At 50.9% G+C, this 24,865-nt stretch overlaps 1 protein-coding gene across 8 annotated transcripts in view; it reads left to right on the top strand.

The window, feature by feature from the left end:
• Positions 1-3,022: 3,022 nt before the first annotated feature.
• CAMTA2 (calmodulin binding transcription activator 2) overlaps positions 3,023-24,865 on the top strand; it is a 59,449-nt gene continuing 37,606 nt past the window's right edge. For 5 of the 8 annotated variants that reach the window (XM_083706518.1, XM_083706523.1, XM_083706525.1 and 2 more), the window contains exons 1-10: positions 4,064-4,085; positions 4,608-4,717; positions 5,707-5,810; positions 11,975-12,042; positions 13,282-13,417; positions 15,200-15,271; positions 16,865-17,018; positions 17,670-17,810; positions 20,877-22,051; positions 24,445-24,571. In XM_083706518.1, coding sequence (XP_083562644.1) covers positions 4,690-4,717; positions 5,707-5,810; positions 11,975-12,042; positions 13,282-13,417; positions 15,200-15,271; positions 16,865-17,018; positions 17,670-17,810; positions 20,877-22,051; positions 24,445-24,571 — 2,005 coding nt within the window. In that variant the 5' untranslated portion in view covers positions 4,064-4,085; positions 4,608-4,689. Of the gene's footprint in view, positions 3,152-3,422; positions 3,611-4,063; positions 4,086-4,607; positions 4,718-5,706; positions 5,811-11,974; positions 12,043-13,281; positions 13,418-15,199; positions 15,272-16,864; positions 17,019-17,669; positions 17,811-20,876; positions 22,052-24,444; positions 24,572-24,865 lie in introns of those variants that run through there. The other 3 variants (XM_083706519.1, XM_083706522.1, XM_083706520.1) reach the window with 3 other exon arrangements.

Here is a 24,865-nt window from a genome sequence, read left to right on the forward strand (position 1 = left end):
GGTGGCGCTCTGGTCTAAACCACAGAGCCTAGGGCTTGCCAATCAGAAGGTCGGCGGTTCAAATCCCCGTGACAGGGTGAGCTCCCGTTGCTCAGTCCATGCTTCTGCCAACCTAGCAGTTCGAAAGCACGTCAAAGTGCAAGTAGATAAATAGGTACCACTCCAGCGGGAAGGTAAATGGTGTTCCCATGCGCTGCTCTGGTTCACCAGAAGTGGCTTAGTCCTGCTGGCCACATGACCTGGAAGCTGTACGCCAGCTCCCTCGGCCAGTAAAGCGAGATGAGCGCCGCAACCCCAGAGTCGTCAGCAACTGGACCAAATGGTCAGGGGTCCCTTTACTTTTAGAGGCTATTTAATGAGCAATCCCTCTGGCTTTTTTTTGTGGGGAGGCCAGATGACGGTGTGCCAAAGCTAATGGACTTCCCCGCCGTCACTTTCCTTGCCGCAAAAAGCCCAATTTAGGGTGGAGGAAGATGCTTATTGCACAAGTCCTCCCATCCAATTACAGTCGTGCAGCCTGAATTTGCTGGTATGTGACTGAGTACCACCCAGAAACAGCAGCAGTCTGGGAGCACCGAGAGACCTTTTTGGCACTAGCTGAGAAGAAGAGAGGCAGCGCCGGGACAGACAAGCAGCCAAGTGCTGTTGCTGCTGTCTCAGCATGGCAGAGATGTGAGCACAAGGAAAAGATCAAACCGGGAAGACCCGTGTGCCTACTGAGCTGCTCAGCAAGGGCTAAAAGGAACCTAGTGGGAAGTGCAGCTCAGACCTTTCCCCCAACAAATCCTACACGAGCCACGCAGAGAGGTGCAAACCCACGTTCCGATGCAGCTCCTGTGTTGCCCTGCAGCTTGCCATGCCCAGGAACCCTTCCAGTGCCACTCCTGGACAAAGAAGTGAGCCCACAAACCCTTGACAACGGCAAGCAGTTGGGCACACGCTCCTCTCTCTTATCACTGGTCCAGAATCATTGCACACATACTCCCGCCATCCAGTTCCCCTACCCAAATCACTGTTGGGCCTTACTCTAGGCACACCACCTGCCTTGACAGCCATATACAGAACAGTAGCTAGCTTGGCCTCTGACTATGAGGAAGAAATAAAGATGGAGTTGGCGATGCCAGCTTCGCCTATAGTGAGGAGAGGCTCTATTGGAATGAGTGACAGAGGCTGTGCGAAACCCGGAACGATTTAACAAGTTGGGAGCAGGTAGACTCTCGGGGCGTTGCAGACTTGAGGGTCAGGGAGGGGGAGTGACTTTGCAGTGGCTCTGGTGTCCTCCCAGATGGTCATTTCCAGAGGGTGGTGACCTGGGACTGCTCTTCAGCCCTGAGCAGCCTTCAGTGTGGGGTTCCTCAGGGTTTGAGTTTCTCCCCTGTGCTGTTCAGCATCTACAGGAAGCTGTACACACAACTCTCCTTTACAATAAACTAAAGCCCAATCCCGATAAAACTGAGGCACTGTTAGTGGGTGGTTCTGCAGACCAGATGGCGGGGAGGTTGCCTGCTCTTGATGGGGTTACACTGCCTCTGAAGAAGCGGGTGCCTAGCTTTGGGATACTTCTGGATCCACTGCTGTCGCTTGAGACTCAGGAGACCTGGCGTGCCTTCCCTCAGCTTCATCTGGTGGCCCAGCTGTGCCCCTAACTCATGGGTAGGCAAACTAAGGTCCGTGGGCCAGATCAGGCCCAACTGCCTTCTGGATCCGGCCCGTGGATGGTCCGGGAATCACCGCTTGGATCGCCAGCATGCGCGTTCTTTCCCTCTCCCTCCCACGGCGGTGCCGGAGCCTCTTCCCTCCCTCTGGCTTCTCCCCGCCCTGCCTAGAGAAGGAAGGGGACTGGCCTTTGTTGGTGCCAGCAATAAGCAGCCTCTCTCTGGAGCCCTTTCGCGCCGCTGCCAGCCCTTGCCGCTCACAAGACACAGGTAAGCAGCCACCGGGGCTCGTGGTGCTCTTGCATCATTTATTTTTTTCAAAATATAGTCTGGCCCCTCACAAGGTCTGAGGGACAGTGGACTGGCCCCCTGCTGAAAAGGCTTGCTGACCCCTGCCCTAACTGGACAGGGGCAGCCTAACTTCTGCCTATGCTCTGGTAACCTCTAGGCTAGACTACAGCAGCACATTATATGTGGGGCTGCCTCTGAAGACGGTTCAGAAACTTCAGCTGCTGCAGGATTTTGCGGCCAGGTTGCTCACTGGCGCAAGAGGGTTTGATCCTATGACACCGACCTTGGCCTGACTGCACTGGCTCCCCGTTCAAAATGCTGGTTTTGACCTTTAAAGCCTTAAACGGCTCAGGACGCAGTACCTTAAGGACTGCCTCTCCCCATATGAACCAACTAGGAACCTGAGATCATCCGCTGAGGCCCTTTTCACGAGAACGGGGCCTTCTCTGCAGTGGCTCCCCATTTGTGGGATGCCCAGGGAGGTCCGCCTGGCGCCTTCATTATACACCAGGCAAAAACGTTCCTCTTCAACCAGGCCTTGGGCAGATCCATGGCCTTTTAAATGTATTTGGTGGGCGGCAAGGGTTTGTTTTTGTTTTATTATGTTTGTTTTGTTTTATTACGTATTTTGTGTTTTCCTTTTGTACTTTTATGTTGTGAATTGCCCTGGGATCTTTGGATGGTGACAAATTTGGGAAGAAAAAAATTGTGGTTATGTTTTGGTTAGTTCAGTGCCTGACTGGGTTTTGCCATTTTTCTTATAAGATCCTAGTCCAGCACCCTGTTCTCACAGTGCCCAGCTAGGTGCCCACTGAACACCCACAAGCACGATCTGAGCACAACTATGATGCCCAGGACGTGATATTCAAAGGTATGCACCCTCGGCGAGGGAAGGCAGGATACAGCCACGAGGGGCTAGCAGCCAACGATACCCTTTATCCTCCAGGAATTCGTACAGGGATGCTTTAGTTGACATTCCTGCATTGCGGGGGGGTGTGGGGTGTGGACTAGATGCCCCTTTGGGGGGGTGTCCTTTCCAACGCTCCCATTCCACGATGCCTTCTGTCCGCAGGCTAAACTCACCGAAGCTCCTGAGCGAAACGTTTTGTGATTCCGGCGAGACTTGCCAGGCCTGGGGATGTTGCAACGAACGATGATGGCGCTTGTGCGCAAAGACTCCTCTGAAACGCAGCCGCTGTTTCCTGGTTTGGGCCCGTTTCTATTTTGCGACCGCCTGGGTTCTTATGGGGCTGAGGGAGTGTGGGACAGGGGGTGCCCGACCCCCGGCCCCGCGCCGGGTGGCTGCTCTTAGCTCGGGACGCGGAGCGGGAAGCGTGGGAAATTTCTCCGTCCGGTTCCCAGCGCCGATCTGCGCCCGATCCCGCGCCGGCTTCCGCCTCCGGAGCCCCCTTGGCCCGGGCGGCTTCCTCCTCCTCCTCCTCCTCCGGCTCTCCGCCTCCTCTTGCGCGCTGAGCTCAGACGCTGCCGGGCCGCGGCGAGCTGTCAGCGATCGGGGCGGAGCGCGCCTCTCGGGCAGGGGAAGGAAGGCAGGCAGGCAGGGGCCGAGCCGCAGCCGGTGCTGGCGAGAAGAATGGCGGCCGGCGGCGGAGCTCGGGCACCAGCGGAGGCGGCGGCGGCGGCGGCGGCCCCGGTAGCAGCAGCAGGTGCGCCCCGGAGGCTCCGCGGGAGCGAAGGATGCGCCCTGCGGCTGGGCTGGAGGGCGCCGAGGGCCAGCCTTGCGCGCGGGGCCTGGCGGGGGCCGGAGGGCCACAGGCGCGGGTGGAGGGGGGCGCACGGCGGCCGGTGGGGCGGATGGAGCGCGGGGATGGGCGGCGTTGCGGGGGTAAGCGAGGTGTGGGGCCAGCGGGGGACGCGATGGGGCGGGAGGCGTGGTCTCTTGGCCACCGGCGGGGGAGGCTGGGGGCGCGGCTGGGGCCGGCCGGAGCCACGTGGGGCGCTTGGCCGGGGGGGGGGGCTGGATGTGGGGGGCTGAGCTTGGCAGCTGGGGCAAGGAACGGCGAGATTCTCCTGCGTGGGTGCAGCTCTGAAATGGTCCCTATTCTGCCGGGAAGCTGGAGCACAAAGGCTGGGGTTTGAGGGTAGCAGAAGAGCCGGAGCCCAGTTGTAGGGGGTGTCTGGGTGAGGCAGGGGGCTGGCTGTGGGTGATCTCACTTGGCTGCTTGAGGAGGGGGTCAAGGAAGGGGCGCCTCCAGTTGCCCCCAACCCCCTGTGTTGGGATTGGTGCAAGGGGCAGCAATAAGTACTCTCTGCTTGATGTAAGGAAGTAGGGAGAGTTCACCCCTTCGTAGTCCCTGGCAGGGTTTAAAGAGGGTCTCTTTAGAGAATGCAGAGGTATACAACCATAGCTTTGGAAGGGACCCAAGGGTCATCTAGTCCAACCCGCTGAAACGCAGGAATCACAGTTAAATAATCTCTGGGATGAGGGTGCTAGCTAGCCAATGTGGGTGGGGATTAGGGAGGAGAAAACCAGTGGATCCTGGGTGAGAGAGGGTGAGGGATGTGTGGGGCCTGTGGGGGATGCGTTAGGTGTAAAGTGGGTCATATAGGCAGGGGGTGGGCCCTGAGGGTAGGTGGCTGCCTTCTGTGCCTCTGCACCCCGGCCTTCTTAAACACCCACCTCTCCACCCGCTGCCTCCCCAGGTCTGATCCCAGTCCTCACGCGTCCTGATCTGAGCCCCCCTGGCCAAAAACTCTAACGCTGTTGCCACTCAACGCTCTAAAGATGAACAAGGAAGCCACAGAGGTCTCTGGTGAGTTCTTGGGTGCTGGATCCTTTCCTGTCTTTCCTCCATCCTTCTCCCTTTCCAAAGAGACCTAGGAATCCTGGCTCCCCAATGCTTCCCTGGGCTCTGTTCATGGAGCCCTCCCCGCCAAGTCTGGATTGTGCCCCTTGCCCCAATTATATCTCCCCGAGGGCTTGTGTGGAAGAGACCATCCCCTGCCTCCCACTCTCCATGCAGGCGGGAGAGGAGCAGGGCCTTTTCAGTGTTGGCACCCATGCTTTGTTCCCTAGTGGTTTTGCCGCTGACTTTGACACCAGCCTCCTTCACCCAAGCAGGTGCTTCTGGGCTGCCGTGTTTGAATTTTTGCCGGCCAGCCAAGTGGCCCGGTGCTTTACAAATTTTATTTAAAATTGTCTGTTGAATATTTTGGTTGGGTTTTTCCACGTGTGTGTGTGTGTTCCATATGTATTTATTATTAGCATTCACACATGGCTTGGAGCACTGGTCAAGAAGGCGACTCGTGGGGTTTTTTTCAAGCAAGCAAGTGGGGTCCCTCTCCAAAACTAGCAAGAGGACCCTAAAACTCCTCATCCCATACCTGCACCTTTGCAAGGGCTGCAGGAGGCCCTGCCAACAAAACGAAACCCTGGCACAGCCTTCCATCATGGCCTGGTGCCGTCAGCAATTCTGTGCCCCAGAACACCTGAATTCTGCCACGCTGGGGAAGACCGTCCTTAACAAATTGGGGTGAAAGGGTCTTTTATCCCAACTCTTTTTGTCTCCCCTGCTGGGTTCCTATCAGCAAGAGTTTTGGGTGGAGGTGAACATTCAGAAACAGGATGCTGGGCGCTGGAGCAACCACTCCCCTCGGTTCCCCTGGGATCTACAGCCTCCCCCTCGCCCACCTGCCCCCTCCCAGAGAAGCCCAGGAGCCCGTCTTCCCTCTCGCCACCCCCCTGCCCTGCCCTGCCCTGCCCGGCACGGGTCTCACCCTCCACCTGCCTCGCCCCTTCCAGAGAACAACCACCACCTGAAGGTTTTCCTGCCCAAGAAGCTGGTGGAATGCATTCCCAAGTGTCCCGCCTTGCCTAAGGAGCGACTGCGCTGGAACACCAACGAGGTATTTTATGGATAGTTAAATTCATATTTTATTTAAAGATTGTCATTTATAAAGGAATAAAGGGATAAAAGAAAATGAGGGGGGAGAGAGAAAGGAAATGCTTGTGCAAAAAGCACAGCATAATACATTAAGTAAATTACATTGCTATAGGTTATTATATAATATATTATTATTATTAAAGGTAAAGGTAAAGGGACCCCTGACCATGAGGTCCAGTCGTGGCCGACTCTGGTTTTGCGGCACTCATCTCGCTTTATTGGCCGAGGGAGCCGGCGTACAGCTTCTGGGTCATGTGGCCAGCAGGACTAAGCCGCCTCTGGTGAACCAGAGCAGCGCACAGAAACGCCGTTTACCTTCCCACCAGAGGAAGGTTTACCTTCCCACCCTCTATTTATCTACTTGCACTTTGACGTGCTTTCGGACTGCTAGGTTGGCAGGAGCAGGGACTGAGCAACGGGAGCTCACCCCGTCACAGGGATTCGAACCGCCGACCTTCCGATCGGCAAGTCCTAGGCTGTGGTTTAATCCACAGCGCCACCCGCGTCCCATTCTTCTTCTTCTTCTTCTTCTTCTTCTTATTATTATTATTATCCTAATCTATGCATGGTTACTAATATGGTTACTAAGAGCCCTTTGCCTTCTGTTTGAACTCATTCCAAATATCAGTATACTTGTCCAAACAAAGTCTACGCCTACAGGCAATCCGTTCGTGCATTGCAATTCTTATCACTGTTATCAATCCATCGATTAACGGGAACCTTGTCTTCATTCTTCCAGTTCACCGGTATCAATTTCTTGGCAGTCATTAGGGCTTGTAGAATTCACAGAGTCTGTAACCATCTGGGGACTCTACATATTCCTATTTACTCGTTAGAATATTTGAATCCCTAAGTTTTTTTCTAAGATAGGGTTTGGCTAACTGAAGGCCAGGAATGGGCAAGCTTTTCCAGCCTGGGGGCGGGCACATGGCAGCAGTGGTCTTGTTCCTGCACAGACCCCTCTCTGTCATTTGTCTAGACAGTCAAGATGCATGATCAGTAATGCAGCCCAGTAGCTACACTTAGCAGCACTGATGACAGGAGGTGGGGGTAGCCTGGGCAGATCTCTGAGGGCCACACGGAGAGGATTGGAGGTCCGCGGGTGGCGCTGGGGGTTAAACCACAAAGCCTAGAGCTTGCCAATCAGAAGGTCGGCGGTTCAAATCCCCGCGGCGGGGTGATCTCCCGTTGCTCGGTTCCTGCTCCTGCCCACCTAGCAGATTGAAAGCACGTCAAAGTGCAAGTAGATAAACAGGTCCCGCTCCGGCAGGAAGGTAAACTGTGTTTCCATGCGCTGCTCTGGTTTGCCAGAAGCGGCTTATTTATGCCAGCCACATGACCCGGAAGCTGTACGCCGGCTCCCTCAGCCAGTAAAGTGAGATGAGCGCCGCAACCCCAGAGTCAGTCATGACTGGACCTAACAGTCAGGGGTCCCTTTACCTTTTTGGGGGGCCTGAAGTTCCTGGCCCCTGCCTTAAGGACACAATATAGGGAGTAGGACATGGAAATAGTAGCTCATGCATTAACAGCAGTTAAGATGGTGGATTTTGAAAATGCACCACACACACACACACACACACGCACGCACACCCTCCGTAGATTCTTGGTCATCGGAAGTTTGGGAAATATGCCATTTATGGTTAAACTGACAAACTTGATAAGGGTAAAAGAAGGCAGACGAGAAGGCAACAACGTCAGCGGGAAGCGGAGTTTGTTTGTTTGTTTTGAACGGAATAACAAGCTTTAGCAAACCCACATTTAATATTTAGCTGATTTCTAAAAATACTTGCGTAGCACAACTTCATTTTTTAAAAATCAGAGCGCTTAACAATATAGATAAATTGTTGCTGGCATCTGCCTGTCTCGAGAGACAGTGGAGTTTGCCTCCCGGGGTGAGGTCAAACCTCTGAGTTGACAGCACCAAAGTGACCTCCCTGGGGTGCAAGCCTGGGCGGTGTGTCTGGGGGTCCCGGACTGCCCAGATGACAAGACCCCCATCTTGGCTTTGCTGGTGTGGTCCAAAGGAAATCAGAGCAGGACATTGGGCACCAGCTTGGCTGCAGCAGTTGCTGGGCGGAGGCGTGCAAGGCATCGTCCAACAGTCTTAGGGACTCCTTTCTCGATTTCCATAGGGTTTACTCCTGTTCCTTTTCTTCTCCTAGAGATATCGCCAGAGGCAACGGAGGTTTAGAATCAGGGTTTTTCCTTTTCCTGGATGGGATCCCTTTCCAGACTGATAACCCCCATCTGCCCCTCACTTCACTCTGCAGCATGTTCAGAAACCACATTATTGACCCTTAGATTGAGGTCATATTATGGGGACAGACAACATATTACAGAACATGTTTTCTTAAGTAGTCTGCAAAGCCTCCCCCCCCCCCAAGCAGAATTTGGAAGGTCAATAAAGAAGGCGGCCAGGTTGCAGGTGTTCATAAAATTCTAATTGGAAGGGTCCCCCAGCGGTCATCTAGTCCAACCCGCTGCGGTGCAGGAATCGCAGTTGCTGAGAGGCGACTGAGACTGTGGGGCTGATGTTTCCATCTCTGCCCTCCGGAATGCATCATTGTTTTATTACGGTTTCGTAATTGGGGAGTGTTTTGGTTTTCTGATTCTGTTGTCCAGCTGGATTGTGGGCGGGCTGTCCTGGGCTCCCTTTGGGGAGGAAGGGTGCGGTGAAAACAAAGAAAGCCGTTTCCACCCCAAGAAGCAAATTAAATAATTGTAGCGAATGCACAAAGGGGAGCGAGTAGAAACAGGAAATGTAAATCCTAAAAGAAAATTGAAATCGGAATATTTTATGAATCACAAATATATGGCAATGTTCGAAGCTCCCGAAACTCGCCCGGGAGCATGGAGCAGGGGTTGGGGACGTTATTGCTTTGCAAACCCTGACCACTGCCATCCAAACCTGTCGCATGGAAAGGGCAGGTGGCAAGGGCGACTGACCGGACCTCAGCTGTGATCCTGTAGGGAAGAGGCGAAGCTGAATATTGGAAGGACAGATGAAAGGAATTCCTTCTTAGAATCATAATTGTAGAGCTGAGAGGGCATCTAGGGGTCATCTAGTCCAACCCCCTTCCATGCAGGAATCTCAACTAGATCATACATGACAGATGGACACCCAACCTCTTCTTTAAAAACTCCAATGAAGGAGGCTCCAAGGATCTCAGTTTCCAGAGCTCTTGCTGTCAGACAGTTCTCCCTGATGTTCAGTCGGAATCTACTTTCTCGTGACTTGATTCTGTTAGTTCGGGTCCTATACTCCGGAGCAGCGCATAGTTGCTCTTGTGTTCGGATCCCGTCTGCGGGTTTCTTGCTGGCATCTGGGGACAGGATCCTGGATAAGGTGGGTAAAATATACTCGGAGTCGAGAGTGGGTTTCATGCTCTTTATTCAGCTCATAGTGGTGAGGAGGAATGGAAGCTTCCCCACAATATCTGCTTTATATACATTATTTACACAATAGGCCACACATGATTGGCTAATTCTCCTTTAGGCCAATCAGGTTGTGGATTCACTTCCACTTGGAGCTGGATTGGGTGGGTCCTGCGGACCAATCATACTGCTGCATTGTTCTAGGACCAATCAGACTGCTGCATTCTGAATCCTATTGTTCTAGGACCAATCAGACTGCTGCATTTTGGATCCTATTGTTCTAGGACCAATCAGACTGCTGCATTTTGGATCCTCTTGTTCTAGGACCAATCAGATTGCTGCATTTTGGATCCTATTCAACTCAGTACATTAGTGGGCCACTGGCCTGAGGGTCCCAGGACATGCAAGGTGTTTTTTTTTTTAATTATTGTTGTTAAATGTATAACAAACAAGACCTGATCAGTAACAGGTCAGCCTGTCCCCTCCAGATTGTGAATGTTTCCTATCATCGCCTCTTCACATAAACTGATGTGCTCCTTAGTGCATGGATAGGCAAACTAAGGCCCGGGGGCCGGATCCGGCCCAATCGCCTTCTAAATCCAGCCTGCGGACGGTCCGGGAATCAGCGTTTTCTTACATGAGTAGAACATATCCTTTTATTTAAAATGCATCTCTGGGTAATTCCCCCACCCAAAAAATGTAGTCCGGCCCCTCACAAGGTCTGAGGGACAGTGGACCGGCCCCCTGCTGAAAAAGTTTGCTTACCCCTACCAAGTAAACAAGGCTAGTCTCTGCTCGCTAGGGAAAAGGGCTCTCCTGTCTTCTTGGGGGTGTCAGCAACTGCCACAGCCGGAGACAGGGCACTGGGTAATGCGGAGCTGTACCAAAATAAGTTTTGCTTTGGGGAGATCTGCTGGATGGACGTTGTTCACATTAACTGCCCTGTTTTGAAATGGGGAGGATATACCCGCCAGGTGCTATAACCTGCTATAGAACCTCCGGGGATGATGATTATTTTAATTATTCTTCTCAGGTTCCATTTATGAACGGCTTCCCGTAAAATACCTCTAGGCGGTTTTTGCGGTAAATGCTATCAAGGATTAAAACAAAACCAATTTCATACATGTGAACAGTTAAAAACTGCATCTATGCAAACAGTTAGGAGCACGTCCGTCTGCGAAAACAGTTTGAAATCCAATACAGATTCTTAAGACGGGGATAAACATCGCCGCTGAAAAGCCTTTGTCCTTCCTTCCTTGACTGGTTTTTACAAACCAGATAAAACGACCCTGGTGCACTTACCCTGGAGAAAGCAGAAGGAGAAATGTTTTTCTCTTATAAGACTAGAACTCGTGAACGTCAAGTGGAGCTGAATGTTGTAATATTCAGGACAGTTTTGGTTTTTTTAAGTCCTTCATGCAGTGCAGAGTTAGACTATGGAACTCCCTGCCACAGGAAGATGCTTTAAAAGAGGATTCATGGAGGAGGAGAGGGCTATGGACGGCTTCTAGCCACAGTGAAGGATGTGTTCTGCCTGCACAGTCAGAACACAGTCCTGGGTACCAGTTTCTGGAAACGGCAGGAGGGGAGTCCCTCTATAATCACCTGGTTGGCCCCTGTGAGATTTGGCCTTTGGCCTGATCCAGAAGGTGCTTTTTTTAAAAAAAACACCAATTTTTTAAAATCAATTTTCCACATTTATAACATATAAAAAACATGAAACAAAACATCTTACAATACAAAAAGAAAAAGAAAAAAAAGAGTATAAACAGTAATCACTTCCAAAATCCAAGTTAGCTTTCATTGTGGTCTGACTTCCTCCATTCCTCCCTAACTGAATTTCATTGTATCTCCTTTGTAACAGTTCTCCAAAATCCTCTTTCTAATACAATTAACTCCTTCAGCTATCTATCTTCATCTCTTTTCTTTTTTGACTTAAATTCATATACAACATTCTTATTCCAATCCTAGGCCTATCAGACACTTTCAAGTATCTTCTAATTATCTTATATTACAATATTGAGCTAAATAGTCTTTAAATTTCTTCCAATCTTCTTGGTACTCCTCCTCTTTCTGATCGTGGATTCTCCCAGTCAGTCCAGCCAGCTCCAAAAACTCCAGCATCTTCATTTGCCATTCTTCTACCCTTGGTATTTCTTGAGATTTCCATTTTTTGGCTAATAGCAGTCTTGCCGCTATAGTGGCATACAAAAATAATCTAACATCTTTTTGGGGCAATTCCAATCCTATTATTCCAAGTAAAAAGGCTTCTGGTTTCTTAACAAATGTATTTTTCAACATTTTTTTCAACTCATTATAAATCTTTTCCCAGAAGTCCTTAACCTTAGGACACGTCCACCACATGTGGTAAAAAGTGCCTTCTTTTTCTTTACACTTCCAGCATAGATTATCATCCGTATGATAAATCTTTGCTAATTTTACCGGGGTTAAGTACCACCTATCCATCATTTCCATAATGTTTTCCAGAAGGCGCTTCATATCTTCTTATGCCCTGCGATCCTGTGGGGTGAATTGTGTGTGGGGTTACGGCTGCCCTGTGGGGAGACGTGAGATGCTTGCCTTTCGCCTGGTGGGTGTGTTGGCGTTTGACTCGCCACCCTGTCGGTCCCGCGATGGTTTCTGTCATTCAGAAGTCCTGTTTGGGTTCCCGTCTCCTAAGAACAGCTGGTTTGCTGGCAGAGTGGTGTTTTTCTGACCGAGCCCCAAACCCCCTCTTTTTTCCTGTTGTAGGAGATAGCTTCCTACTTGATCACATTTGAGAAACATGAGGAGTGGCTCTCGTGTTCCCCCAAGACCAGGTAGGTATGTGTGAGGCAGGGTCATGCCTCTGAGGCTGGGACATTTTGGGGGACATTACCTGGGGCATGGGGTGTAGTCACAACCCAGCTCCGTGCCAGAGATGGGAATCTCACACGGAGGAGGCAAACTTGCTGCACGGTGGCTTCTAGCCTGGACTGATGCCGGAAAGTGATTTGTTTTTGTTTGAGTACCCTTACTCCATCTCAAAGGCTCTGGCATGACTGCCTTTGTCTTAGCCATGGTTCTCCCCCTGCAAAACTTTTGTTTTTAAATCTTATTTATCGCATTTATATTGCACTAAAAGAAAAATAACCGTGCAACTTTTAGAAGGCATCTGAAGGCAGCCCTGTATGGAGAAGTTTTTAATGTTTGATGTTTTACTTTGTTCTTATATCTGTTGGAAGCCACCCAGAGTGGCTGGGGCAGCCAGATTGGGGTGGTTGTGGTATATAAATAATAAAATTATTATAGTTATAGTTATAGTTATAGGTAGGTAGCCGTGTTGGTCTGCCGTAGTCGAAACAAAATAAAAAAATTCCTTCCAGTAGCACCTTAGAGACCAACTAAGTTTGTTATTGGTATGAGCTTTCGTGTGCATGCACACTTCTTCAGATACACTGAAACAGAAGTCACCAGCCCCTTATTTGGTGCAGCTGTCCTAGTGTGAGTTTTCGCGGCTGTGCTAATAGCTCTGGCGCAAGTGCCTCGGCCCCGATTGATCTGCTTATTGTATTTCTGGGCTGCTTTCCATTCAAATGAATCCCAACGCAGCCGAGAAACAACAATAACACAGCAGAGCATCGCAAGTGCAGTGTAAATCATGTGCCATCAGCGAAACAGTCTATGGAACGCTGTTAACGAACCAGCAGCTATAAAAGAGTAGGCCAGACATCACAATTACAGCACTTGGCAAATCGATATGGCAAATCCGTGTGTCGTCGTGGTTTAGAGTGCTGGACTAGGACCTGGGGGAGAGCAGGGTTCGAATTCTCACTCAGCCATGAAGCTCCCTGCATTTTGTTTTATTTATTTATTTACAATATGCTAAGCTCCCTGCATTTGACCTTAGCCTCACCTGCCTCACAGGATTGTCGTGAGGGTAAAACGGGAAGAGAACCATGTATACCACAAGGCTGATATCCTTCGGAGATAAAGAAATGGGATAAAGGGCTCCGTAAATACAGTTGGTGGTCTACAAAACTCACTCCTCCCCTCTCCTCCTTCTCCCCGTCCGGCAGACCCCAGAACGGCTCCATCATCCTGTACAACCGCAAGAAGGTGAAGTACCGGAAAGACGGCTATTGCTGGAAGAAGCGGAAAGACGGCAAGACGACCCGTGAGGACCACATGAAGCTGAAAGTGAAAGGCGTGGAGGTAGGAAAGGGGAAGGGCAGGGGGGGAGGGCAGGGGGAAGGAAGGATTGTACCAACTGGCAGGACAAGGGGTGGTGGTGGATCGGCACCAGGGGCAGCCTCCCCAGACATCTGCCAAGGCCCCTAATGCAGTGTGGGGCACGGGAAGGGACCCCACAGAGCGTCCCGTCTTCTGCAGCAGCTCCAGCTAGGAGAAGAGAGGATCTTAAGAGAGGGCAGGGTATGCGCGAGTCCCAGGCTCCAGGGACCTGCCAGGCCACAGGCCACTAGTCCCAGCCCAGGATACAGGAGGCCAAGCGAGGCCAAGCAGTCGAGGTCTAGCAGCAGAAGTCTCACCCTGTTCATGGTTGAAATATGTTGACTTATTGGTGGAAGATCACGAAGGATTTAAATTAAGACCATTTCATCAAATTAAACTGGATGGTTGGCTACAATATTATCAGATCAATGAGTTGTATAAGCTTGATAAGAAAAATGGTTTTGCAACGGAAAAAACCAAATCGGAAACAGAGTTCTGAGATACTAATGTTAAAAATCTATCTAAAATGTATAATTTGCTGTTAGAGTGGCATACAAAGGACGGACAAGTCAAATCTGTAATGATAGATGGGGCAAGAGATGTGGGACACAATAGAATGCCAGCCCAGGATCCAGGAAGTCGACGGAGGCCAAGCAGTCGAGGTCCAGCAACAGCAGTCTAGCCCTGAGCATCTTTCCCAAGAGAGATACTCCCACCACGTAGGCAAAGTGAGGCGGTGACTCAGGCAACGGGGCCAATGCGTCAGGTTCTGCACTTCGGCAGAAATGACTAGACCCAAAAATGTAGGATGGGGGTACCTGGCTTGTCAGCAGTGCCTGTGACAAGGATCCAGCAGTCTTAGTAGAGCACAAGCTTAACAGTGTGATGCAACAGCAGCAAACATAAAAACTAATGCAATTCTCGGCTGCGGCAGCAGAAGTCTAGTGTCCAGATCAAGGGAAGTCATAAAGGTAAAGGGACCCCTGACCATTAGGTCCAGTCGTGACCGACTGTGGGGTTGCGGCGCTCATCTCGCCTTATTGGCCGAGGGAGCCGGCATACAGCTTCTGGGTCATGTGGCCAGCAGGACTAAGCCACTTCTGGCGAACCAGAGCAGCGCATGGAAACACCGTTTACCGTCCCGCCGGAGTGGTACCTATTTATCTGCTTGCAATTTGACGTGCTTTCGAACTGCTAGGTTGGCAGGAGCAGGGACTGAGCAACGGGAGCTCACCCCATTGCAGGGATTCGTACCACCGACCTTCTGATCGGCAAGTCCTAGGCTCTGTGGTTTAACCCACAGCGCCTGTCGACTTTTCCCTTTTCTTGCAAGGAATGCTATTTGGGATAAGGGAATTTCCCTTTGAAAACGGAAAACGTTGACAGCTATGGCCCAGACATCTCCTCAGGACTCACGATGGACAGCCCTGATGACAACCAGTTGGAGAGGGCTAGCCTGTTCACTAGTCAAGGTCCAGGGTGTCTTGGGGCATGGCTTTCTGAATCAAAAAAACTGCAGAGTTAAAAGGAATCTCACCTGGAGCATCCCAGACAGGTGACCCTCCCAACCTCTGCTTAAAGACTTCCAACCAAGGAGAGTTCCTAGGGAGTCCGTCCCACTGTTGAGCAGCTCTTACTGGTTGGGTTCCAGGCTAGGTGCTGGGATTTGCTGTGGGGAGGGCACAGGTTGTTCTGCCAAGCGGCACCTTCCTCTGCCTGCCTCCTCACCTGCCCGCTCTTCTTCCTCTGCCCTACCCTCCTCAGTGTCTCTACGGCTGCTACGTCCACTCGTCCATCGTCCCTACATTCCACCGGCGCTGCTATTGGCTACTGCAGGTATGTGCCACGGGGCCGAGATAGGTAGAATCATAGGATTCATTGTATGGGTTGGGAGGGGCCCTGGGGTCATTTAGTCCCCAGTGATGCAGGGATCAAGTTTCTGGGGGCCGGACAAGACAACCCTTCGGGAGAATAAGATGGAAGGCCTCTGCACATGCACGAATTCATGTGCGGAAACAGCGGCCCATGTGCACTTGAACACCCTAGTGTGGACACAGCCTTGCCGTGCCAGATTAGGCCTCCCGCTTGCTCCTCCACAGTCCCCGCTTTTTCCAGAAACTCAGGAATCTGGAACCACAGGCTCCCAAGGTGGGTGGTTCGGCTCCCTGGGGAGAGGGGCACTGAGGTTACCCAGGGGGAGCTAAGAGGAAAGGAGACGTCAGTGGTTACAGTACATCTGTGGTAGGTGAAGATTTGTGCATGTTTTGGAGGTAGCCATATACTGATTGAAATACACCGTATTTTCCCATGTATAAGACTATATTTTCCCCAATTTTTTTAAGTTTAAAATTGGGGGTCGTCTTATACCCAAAAAATATGGGTCGTCTCATGCATGGGGCCGTCTTATACATGGAAAAATACGGTATATATTAGGCTATTGATTTCATGCATGGTCATCCAACGTCTTTCCAAGCAAGAAAGTCGACTGCAGATTACTAAACGTGGCGATTTGAGACCCCTTTTAAGTGATTTCAAACCAGACGTTGGGAAACTGGGGTCACTTCATCAAGCCCATGGCTCACACTAGGAATTTACTGAACAGTGATCGTGTTGGGGGACGCTTGGTTGTGGAACCAAGGGGGCGGGGACCCCTACAAGTGTCAGGGTCCGCTGACGTAGACCTAGAAGCTCTTTTTCTTTCCACATGGGTGAAGGGGAACGGGGGGTATAGGGGAATTTGAAATATTATTTACAATATAAAAGCTTGAATATAAAATTTCTAACTGTGTTATATTTGTATGCAGCAAAGAGAAGTTTGGAGTAATTAGGTCTATTCTAATTTATTTAATTATGTAATAGGTTTATGTTAGAAAATGAATATGGATGTTGAATTTGAGTGAGGGGGAACGAAAAAAAAGGAAACCGCCGGGCCTTAACCCTGCACTCAGCTTGAATGTCAGGACTTAACCCTGAGTCACGGGGGCCAATGGGGACATGGGCGTTTGAAAAGGTGAGGGGCGTCATCAGGACCTACACAGCAGGGGTGGTTGTAAGAAGGGTTGCAAGGTCAGGGGGCTCCAGCCCCAGCGCCTCTCTGCCTGTACAGGCAATAATAATAATAATAATAATTTATTTATACCCCACCCATCCGGCTGGGCTTCCCCAGCCACTCTGGGCGGCTTCCAAAAAAATATTAAAATACTGTAATACGTCAAACATTAAAAGCTTCCCTAAACAGGGCTGCCTTCAGATGTCTTCGAAAAGTCTGGTAGTTGTTTTTCTCTTTGACATCTGTTGGGAGGGAGTTCCACAGGGCGGGCGCCACCACCGAGAAGGCCCTGTGCCTGGTTCCCTGTAACTTGGCAAAACTCTGCCCTTTGGCAGAATTCACCCCCAGGCCAACAGCCCCTCTCTTCTCCTTCCCTCCAGAATCCGGATATTGTGCTGGTTCATTACCTGAACGTTCCGGCCATTGAGGATTGCGGGAAGATCTGTGGGCCTGTCCTGTGCTCTATCAACAGCGACCGCAAGGAGTGGCTGAAGTGGTCGAAGGAAGAGCTGGTTGGCCAATTGAAGCCAATGTGTAAGGCCAGGGTGGTGGTCTCTCTGGGGGGGGTGTTTTTTGGGGGGGCTTCTGAGGGCTTAGGTTCCAGGGTGGCTGCTATGAGATCGCCCCACCCCACAGGTGCCCCCTCGACCGCTCCAACCTGCTGCAGTTACATAGCTGTCAACCTTCCCTTTTTTTTGCGGGAAATTCCCTTATTCCAGCGCCGTTTCCCGCTGCTATCCCGGATTGTTAGATATCCCGTAGACTGTCCCCGGGACAGGTGAGGCTGCTGATCCCTTATTTTCGAGGCTGCTGATCCCTTATTTCCAAATCTGAAAGTGGACAGCAATGTGCAGTTACCACGTGGTTCCCATTCTGCATTTGTAAGAAACCTTTGGAACTCCCTGCCACTTGATATCATGCAGCCTTATCCCAACCAGGAAATGCTTCATTCTGGGCTTCTCTGGGAAGGCTTCCCCCAAAGAACCATGGGGATTGTAGTTTTGTTGAGGTGCTGAGTTTCCACAACCCCCTGGTGCCCCCCGGAGTTTTGCACTACAGCCCCTAGCAGGCCCAGGCAGCAGCACCCCTTCATGGAACTATGTTTCCCAGTCTTCTTTTTTGGTGTAGGGTGGGGAGGCATGACAGCCGCATGGGTGCGAAACCTGCTTTCCTCTCTTCCTCCAGTTCACGGGATAAAGTGGACTTGCAGCAACGGAAATGGCACGGCCGAGTTCTCGATCGAGCAGCTGGTGCAGCAGATCCTGGAGAGCCACCAGGCCAAGCCCCCTCCCCGGACTCACGCCTGCCTCTGCAGCAGCGGCCTCGGTTAGTCTTCCCTCTCTGCAATGCATGGAACCGTAGAACGGGAGGGACCCCCAGAGGCCATCCAGCCCAACCCTCTTTCAGTGCGAGAATTGCAGCTAAAGAACCACATAGGTGCACGGATAGATAGATAAATCCCTTTCCAGCCAGATGTTTTGGACCCAACAGCCCTAGCCAGAAGGCCTGTACGATGGTAAGGCTGTCGTGAGCACAGCCATCTTGGCTGGAGGCAGATATCGCTCAAAACCTCTGGCAAGCACTCGATTCGGGAAGGCTAAGGTATATTGCCCCAAGGTTATCCGGGTTTCTGCCTCTCTCCGACACACACCAGTCATTAAATTGGCTTCTGCACGACACATAATGATATAAATGCTTCAGTCCGGTGAGCTTGTGCCATACCCACAATCGACGTATTTTTGTACACTGCTTGGGTATATAAATATATGTTTTTAAGGAAAAGGATTAGCAGCCTGTGGGTCCCCAGATGTTGTGAGACTACAACTCCCATCATCCCTGAGCTCTGGCCTTGCTAGCCAGGGGTGATGGGAGTTGTAGTTCAACAACATCTGGGGACCCACAGGTTGAGAAAGGCTGGATTGAAGGGACTAGGTATTAAGTGAATGGTTGACTGATGGGGAGGAGTCGGGGGGGACCCCATTGCGTGCCCCCTCCACAGGATGCCCAGAGGCTGGCAGCACGAGGACAGGGCCTTCTCGGTGGTGGCTCTGCATTTGTGGAATGTTCTCCCTAGAGAGGCTCCCCTAGTGTCAGGTGCCCGGCAAAAACAAGCCTTTTCAATCTTTGGCTGTTAACAATCTATGCTCTCTTAAAGAGAGCAGGGAATATGTTTTTTAAAGTACCCCCCAAACACCAAGGTTTTACTAAATATACGAGGTGCTTGTTTTGCTTTTTTGTAAAGTTGTTTTGAGTTGCCCATGGCAAGAAAGTGCTACTAATAAATTAAATTAAACAATAAGGATTTTTTTAAAAAAACTCTGCAGTCAGTAAAAGGTAAAGGGACCCCTGACCATTAGGTCCAGTCGTGGCTGATTCTGGGGTTGCGGCGCTCATCTCACTTTACTGGCCGAGGGAGCCAGCGTACAGCTTCCGGGTCATGTGGCCAGCAGGACTAAGCCGCTTCTGGCGAACCAGAGCAGCGCACGGAAACGCCGTTTACCTTCCTGCCAGAGCGGTACCTATTTATCTACTTGCACTTTGACGTGCTTTCGAACTGCTAGGTTGGCAGGAGCAAGGACTGAGCAACGGGAGCTCACCCCGTCACGGGGATTCGAACCGCCAACCTTCTGATCGGCAAGTCCTAGGCTCAGTGGTTTAACCCACAGCGCCACCCGCATTTGGCACCAGAAAGCTCTCCTGCAAGGGAGGAAGTGAAAGGAGCTGGACAGGAACCGTAGATCCGATTAATGCAGTTAGTTTCACCCCAAACTATCTACTGCTACACAAACTCACCATGCGCACAAACTCCCTCTCTCCTGAATCCCCTAAACCAGGTCAGTTTTCTCCAACCTGAGGCCTTCCTGAGGTTTTGAACTACAACTCCCATCAGCCTCAGCCAACATGGCTGACATCCTGGGGCCTGATGGGAGTTGTGGTCCAAAACACCTGTTCCCTCTGTCTCCCCACCACTTCCTGCAGCCATTTATTGCTGGTTTTCCTGTTTCGATGGTTTATGTGAGAGGGACTGGTTCCCTCCAGTGGCAGAAGGGCGAATTGCTGCCACATGACATTTTTATGTTCCGCTGGAGGAGCACAATTAATATTTTCAGATGAAAAGCTCCCCTAAGCTTCAGCTTACGCTTCCCACGCCACTCCTGGTGAAGCTCAGTTCCCAGACCCCTGATTATCTCAGTCGCCGTCCTCTACACACTTTCCAGTTTGTCAATCTCCTTCTTAAACTGTGGCGCCCAGAACCAGACAGGGGGGCTGACCAAAGCAAGAAGAATTGGTGCTATCACTTCCCTTGACCCAGAAACACTATATTTCCTTTTTTTAAAAATGGTTTTTTTATTAACTATTTTCACGTAACAAATTATTCCAACAAATCATCTTCATTATTTTTCCCCCCATACAAATGTAAAGATCCCTAAGTTATCCATCTATGATTAACAACCATAAATTTGTGTCTGTTTATTCAAAACCTGCCAAGGAGTCCATTTCGTTTTGTTTTTTTCTTTAAATACTTTGTAAAGAGTTGCCATTCTTCTTTAAAGTCACAGTTGTCCTTATCATGCAGTTTGTGCATCAGTTTCGCCAATTCCGTATAGTCCATCAATTTCCCTCGCCACAGTTCTTTTGTCGGGGTTTCTTCATTCTTCCATCCTTGTGCTGCTAAGAATCTTGCCGCCGTTGTCGCATACATAAATATATTCTTCATTTTCCTGGCAGGTCTTTTCCTACAATCCATAACAAAAATGCTTCTGGCTTTTTTTTTACAAATGTTAATTTGAATGTTTTCTTCAACTCATTGTATATCATTTCCCAGAATTTTTAAATTTATCTACATTCCCACCACATGTGGTAAAACGTCCCTTCTTTTTCCTTACATTTCCAACGTATATTTGACCCAGTTTTATGCATTCTTGCAATCTGTACTGGTGTTGTATACCATCTATACATCATTTTCATGTAATTATCTTTCAAAAGGGAGCAATCTGTAAATTTTATGTCTGCTTTCCCAATCTTCAAACAGTATACAGTGGTACCTCGGGTTACATACGCTTCAGGTTACAGACTCCGCTAACCCAGAAATAGTGCTTCAGGTTAAGAACTTTGCTTCAGGATGAGAACAGAAATCGTGCTCTGGCAGCAGCAGGAGGCCCCATTAGCTAAAGTGGTGCTTCAGGTTAAGAACAGTTTCAGGTTAATAATGGACCTCCGGAACAAATTAAGTACTTAACCCGAGGTACCACTGTATTCAGAAACGCTATATTTCCATTGACACAGCCTCGAATTGCATTCACCGTCTTTGCCGCAGCGTCACCCCACTGGCACATGTCGGTTTCGAGACCCCCCCGACCTCATTCACTCACTTTTCTCTTCCCTCCCCAGGGAGCCCCGGCCACGTCCCGCACCGATGCAGCAGCACCAAGCACCGGATCATCTCCCCGAAGGTGGAGGTCCGCCCATCCCCCTACCCCGCCCTGACCGAGGTCCAGAACATTGCTGGCGGCCCCGAGGTGAAGGCTGAGACGGAGGCGGCCAAGTCGTCTGGACCTGATGGCAAGGAAGCCAAGCTGGCCAAGGCCGCCGCCTCCCCAGGGATGGCCGAGGCCTCCCCAGACTCCACGCAGCCCCCGCCTGGCCTGGCCCACCCAAAGGGCTTTCCCAAGCAGGAGCTGCCTGCCGTCACCCTCTCGGTTGGCCTCCCTGGCAGCACCATCCTGGTCATGACCGGGCTGAGCGGGGCTGAGAAACCGCTGGCACTGACCCCCAGCCAGCACCTGGTGTCCGGAGAGCCGGCTGCTGGTGCCCCCGCGCCCCCACTCGGCCTGGCCCTCTTGCCTGGCCCAGGACTGGTCCTCTCGCAGAACCTGGAGTCCACCATGGAGACGAGCGAGGCAGGTCCAGCGGCCTTTGACCCCGACTGCTTCCTGAACAGCCCCAAGCAAGGCCAGACCTACGGCGGTGGGGCTGGCCTGCAGACCAAGCCCGAGCCCCAGGAGGCCCCCGCGGGACCCCCAGCAACCTACCCTCTGTACGTGCCCACCAACCGCTTCTTCATCCAGGACGACGGGGCCGGGCAGGCGCCCATGCCCACCTCGCCAGCTGCCGCCTCCTCCTCTGCTGCCACCACCGAGTCGCCGTTGCCGCCGGAGGTCAAAAGCAGCCCGGAGGTCACCCCCATGGAGACGGCGGCGGCCGAGGGCGAAGGGGGCAGCCAGGAGGAGGGCGACCCTGGGGAAGCCGGGCATCCGGAGACGGAGATGGCCGCCACGGAACTGCAGGAGGAGCTGTACTCCATGATCCAGACGGCCGCGGCCGCCACAGGGGGATCCTTCACCCTCTCCTTCGACAGCCACTTCCCGGACCTCATCCAGGAGTTCATGACCGAGGAGGGGGCACCCGGCAGCGTTGAGAGTGCAGAGGAGGACCCCGGCACCAGGTCCAGGAGCCCCAGGCCCGCCCTGGCGGAGGCCTGCTTCACGGCAGACGGAGGTCCCGTGGCGTCGCCGCAGCCACTGGTGTCTATCATCGACTTCTCCCCGGAGTGGTCCTACCCAGAGGTGGGTACAAAGGGGGTCTCTGCAGGGATGGGTGGTCCCAGCAAAGAAGCAGCCTCTTGGGGTTGAGGATGGCGGCCGGCCTGGGTGCCATGGTGCCCTTTGCGGGGCCAGAATTTGGCACACCCACGCCCCAATCCTTGCACCGCCTTCCCAACCATGGGTCACTTTGAGATCCCTCTGCACCCCTAAAATCCACACTCTTGGGGAACAGAACGGCTTAGGGCAGCCTCGGGCCTCCAGCTGCTTTTGACCGCGACTCCCGCCACTTGCCAGCGCAGCTACATGATGGGAGTTGTAGTCCAAAGCAGGGATTATTGTGATCAATAGTTTATTTGAGATTATTATAGTGAGGTGAATCAAGAAAGAAGAATATAAACAGGGAGGAGAAAGAGAATTCATAAAGCAGTGGAAAACAGCGATAGGAAAATCCATAAATTATAATTAAGGCAACAAAACTGTCATATATGTCATATATATGTCAATAGATTCAGGCAGGTAGCCGTGTTGGTCTGACGCAGTCGAAATAAATAAAAATAAATAAAAAAATTCCTTCCAGTAGCACCTTAGAGACCAACTAAGTTTGTTCTGAGTATAAGCTTTCGTGTGCATGTACACTTCTTCAGATACCTTTCATAAATGAAACCTTTATTTCATATACGTAGCGAGATAAACTTAGTATTTCCCTCAAGTATATGACAATCCATGTGTCACCTTGGTTTTGACAAAAACATTCCAAATGTCATTAAATTTGAAAGCAGGGGTTGTTCCTTTTTTTGGGAGGGTGTAATAGTTCAGAGGAATGGTGAGTAATTATGAAATTATGTGGAGAGAGAGAAAGAGAAGTTTTCCCCCTGCCTCCTGTCTCATTACAGCAGAATCCATGGGCACCCAGTGAAGCTGAATATATTGGGAGAAAAGAAAGCCCTTCTCTACGCAGCAGCGCTGGGTTAACCTGCGGAACTCCCTGCCTCAGGAGGGGCCAGAGAGGGCTAAGGGTGGCTACTAGCCAGGCTGACTCTACTCTGCCTCCATAGCCGGAGGAAATAAAGCTTCTGAATTTGGTTGTGGGGGGGGTGTAGACTGTTCATTATGAATTAAAATCCTTTATTAGGCATAGCAAACCACACATTATCAAACGGACACCGTGTACAAATTGTGCAAAATACGAGCTCAGCATAACAAGGTTTGTCCCAGTCAGATCTTTAACTCCAGAGAAAATCAATTTGCAGAAATAATACAATACAGCACTGCCACCTCAACGATCAGTTAAGAACCACGAAATTTCTTTATAATGGCCCAGTCTTTCTACATGGGACAGCTCTCAAAAATTCAGCCGCTATTAAAGTAATTTGATCATTCCTGTCCGAGAGCAGGTCCTGAACCGTTGGTAGCGTAGAATTGAGCCTATTGAGTTGTAAGGCCTCTAATAGTTGTCTTCTGGCATAAATGATAAAATCACAAGAAAAGAAAATGTGCTCCAAAGTATCAGGTTCCTGTTTAGTACGTTTGCAGAGACGCTCTGATTCTGGGAGAGCTAGATATCTTCCTCTCACTATCATCGAGGGAAACATATTAAATCTAGCTAACATAAACAGCCTACACAATTCATGATTCTTCCGATTTGTCATGCAGAGTGGTCCTCTTGCACCCGGGTCCTGCTTGTGGTTCTTGTGGGGAAAGGGGAGTGAGGTGTAGGAATGTTCAGGGATGCAGGAGAGGATATATTGTCTGATTATAGCCTTTCCACCTTGTGTTAACAAGTTCACAGTTTAGCAGAGTAACATTCCCCCTTTTAAACTCATTTGCTCAGCCTCGCTAAAGCCTCTATAATAACTGTTCTGCTATTTCCCCCTTATTCCCTCATAAAAGATAAGACATGACACAGTCTTCTATAAAAGTATGAAAGGTTTACTCACACATCATTCTGTTCACAATCGGATCCGAGAAGGCAGACTTAGCTTAGAAAAGTAACATATACCTGGAAACTATCTCATAAGGAGACAGTCCCTTTGTCCTCTCTTGGCTGGAAGCATCTTTGGCTAAGCAGATGTTGCTTCTTCGATGCATGTAGTCAAAAGAGAGAGAGATGGCTGCCCTGCCCTGTGCTTTTGTCCTTACCTGCACAGGTGAGGCCACGCCCACCTCTAGTCACACACAGAGGAAGTCTGTCCTGTCCCAGAAGGAACCAGGAAGTTGACCTGCTGGCTGGACAAACATTCCTCCCCATGTGTAACCATGTTCACTCTAGGAATGTTGTACTTGACTGCTCTCGTGTTTCACATCCCACATCAGGGAGCCGCCAAATACAGAATAAGAACAAGTGCACAAAAACCACCAATAACCTGTCCTCCTCTCTGTCTGTCTGTCTGTCTGTCTCTCTTCTGTGGGAACAGGGTGGGGTCAAGGTGCTCATCACCGGCCCCTGGATAGATGAGACCAAGCCGTACAGCTGCCTCTTTGATCAGATCACTGTCCCTGCCTCCCTCATCCAGTCCGGGGTGCTGCGGTGCTATTGCCCAGGTACGGGACCTTGCGTCTTTTGGGGTGGGGTGAGATCCAGGACCCCCCCTCTCTCTCTCTTCCTCCCTGGAGCAAGGAGGTGGGCGGGTGCTTCTGATCCATGGCTGCAGGGCTAGTCGATTTGCCTCGGGAAGAATCCTGCCGTGGTGCTGGGGGCAGCCCCCTTAGAAACCTCTGGTGCGGATGGGGAGCAGAGTCTGTTGGAAGGGCCTTGGCTTGGGCGTCTGCTTGGCATACCAGAGGACTCAGGTTTGGTGCCTGACAGAGATTGCCCCCTGTCTGAGACCCTGGAGA

Source organism: Podarcis gaigeae, assembly GCF_964106915.1.
Source record: "Podarcis gaigeae genome assembly, chromosome: 13".
NCBI classification, from domain to species: domain Eukaryota; kingdom Metazoa; phylum Chordata; class Lepidosauria; order Squamata; family Lacertidae; genus Podarcis; species Podarcis gaigeae.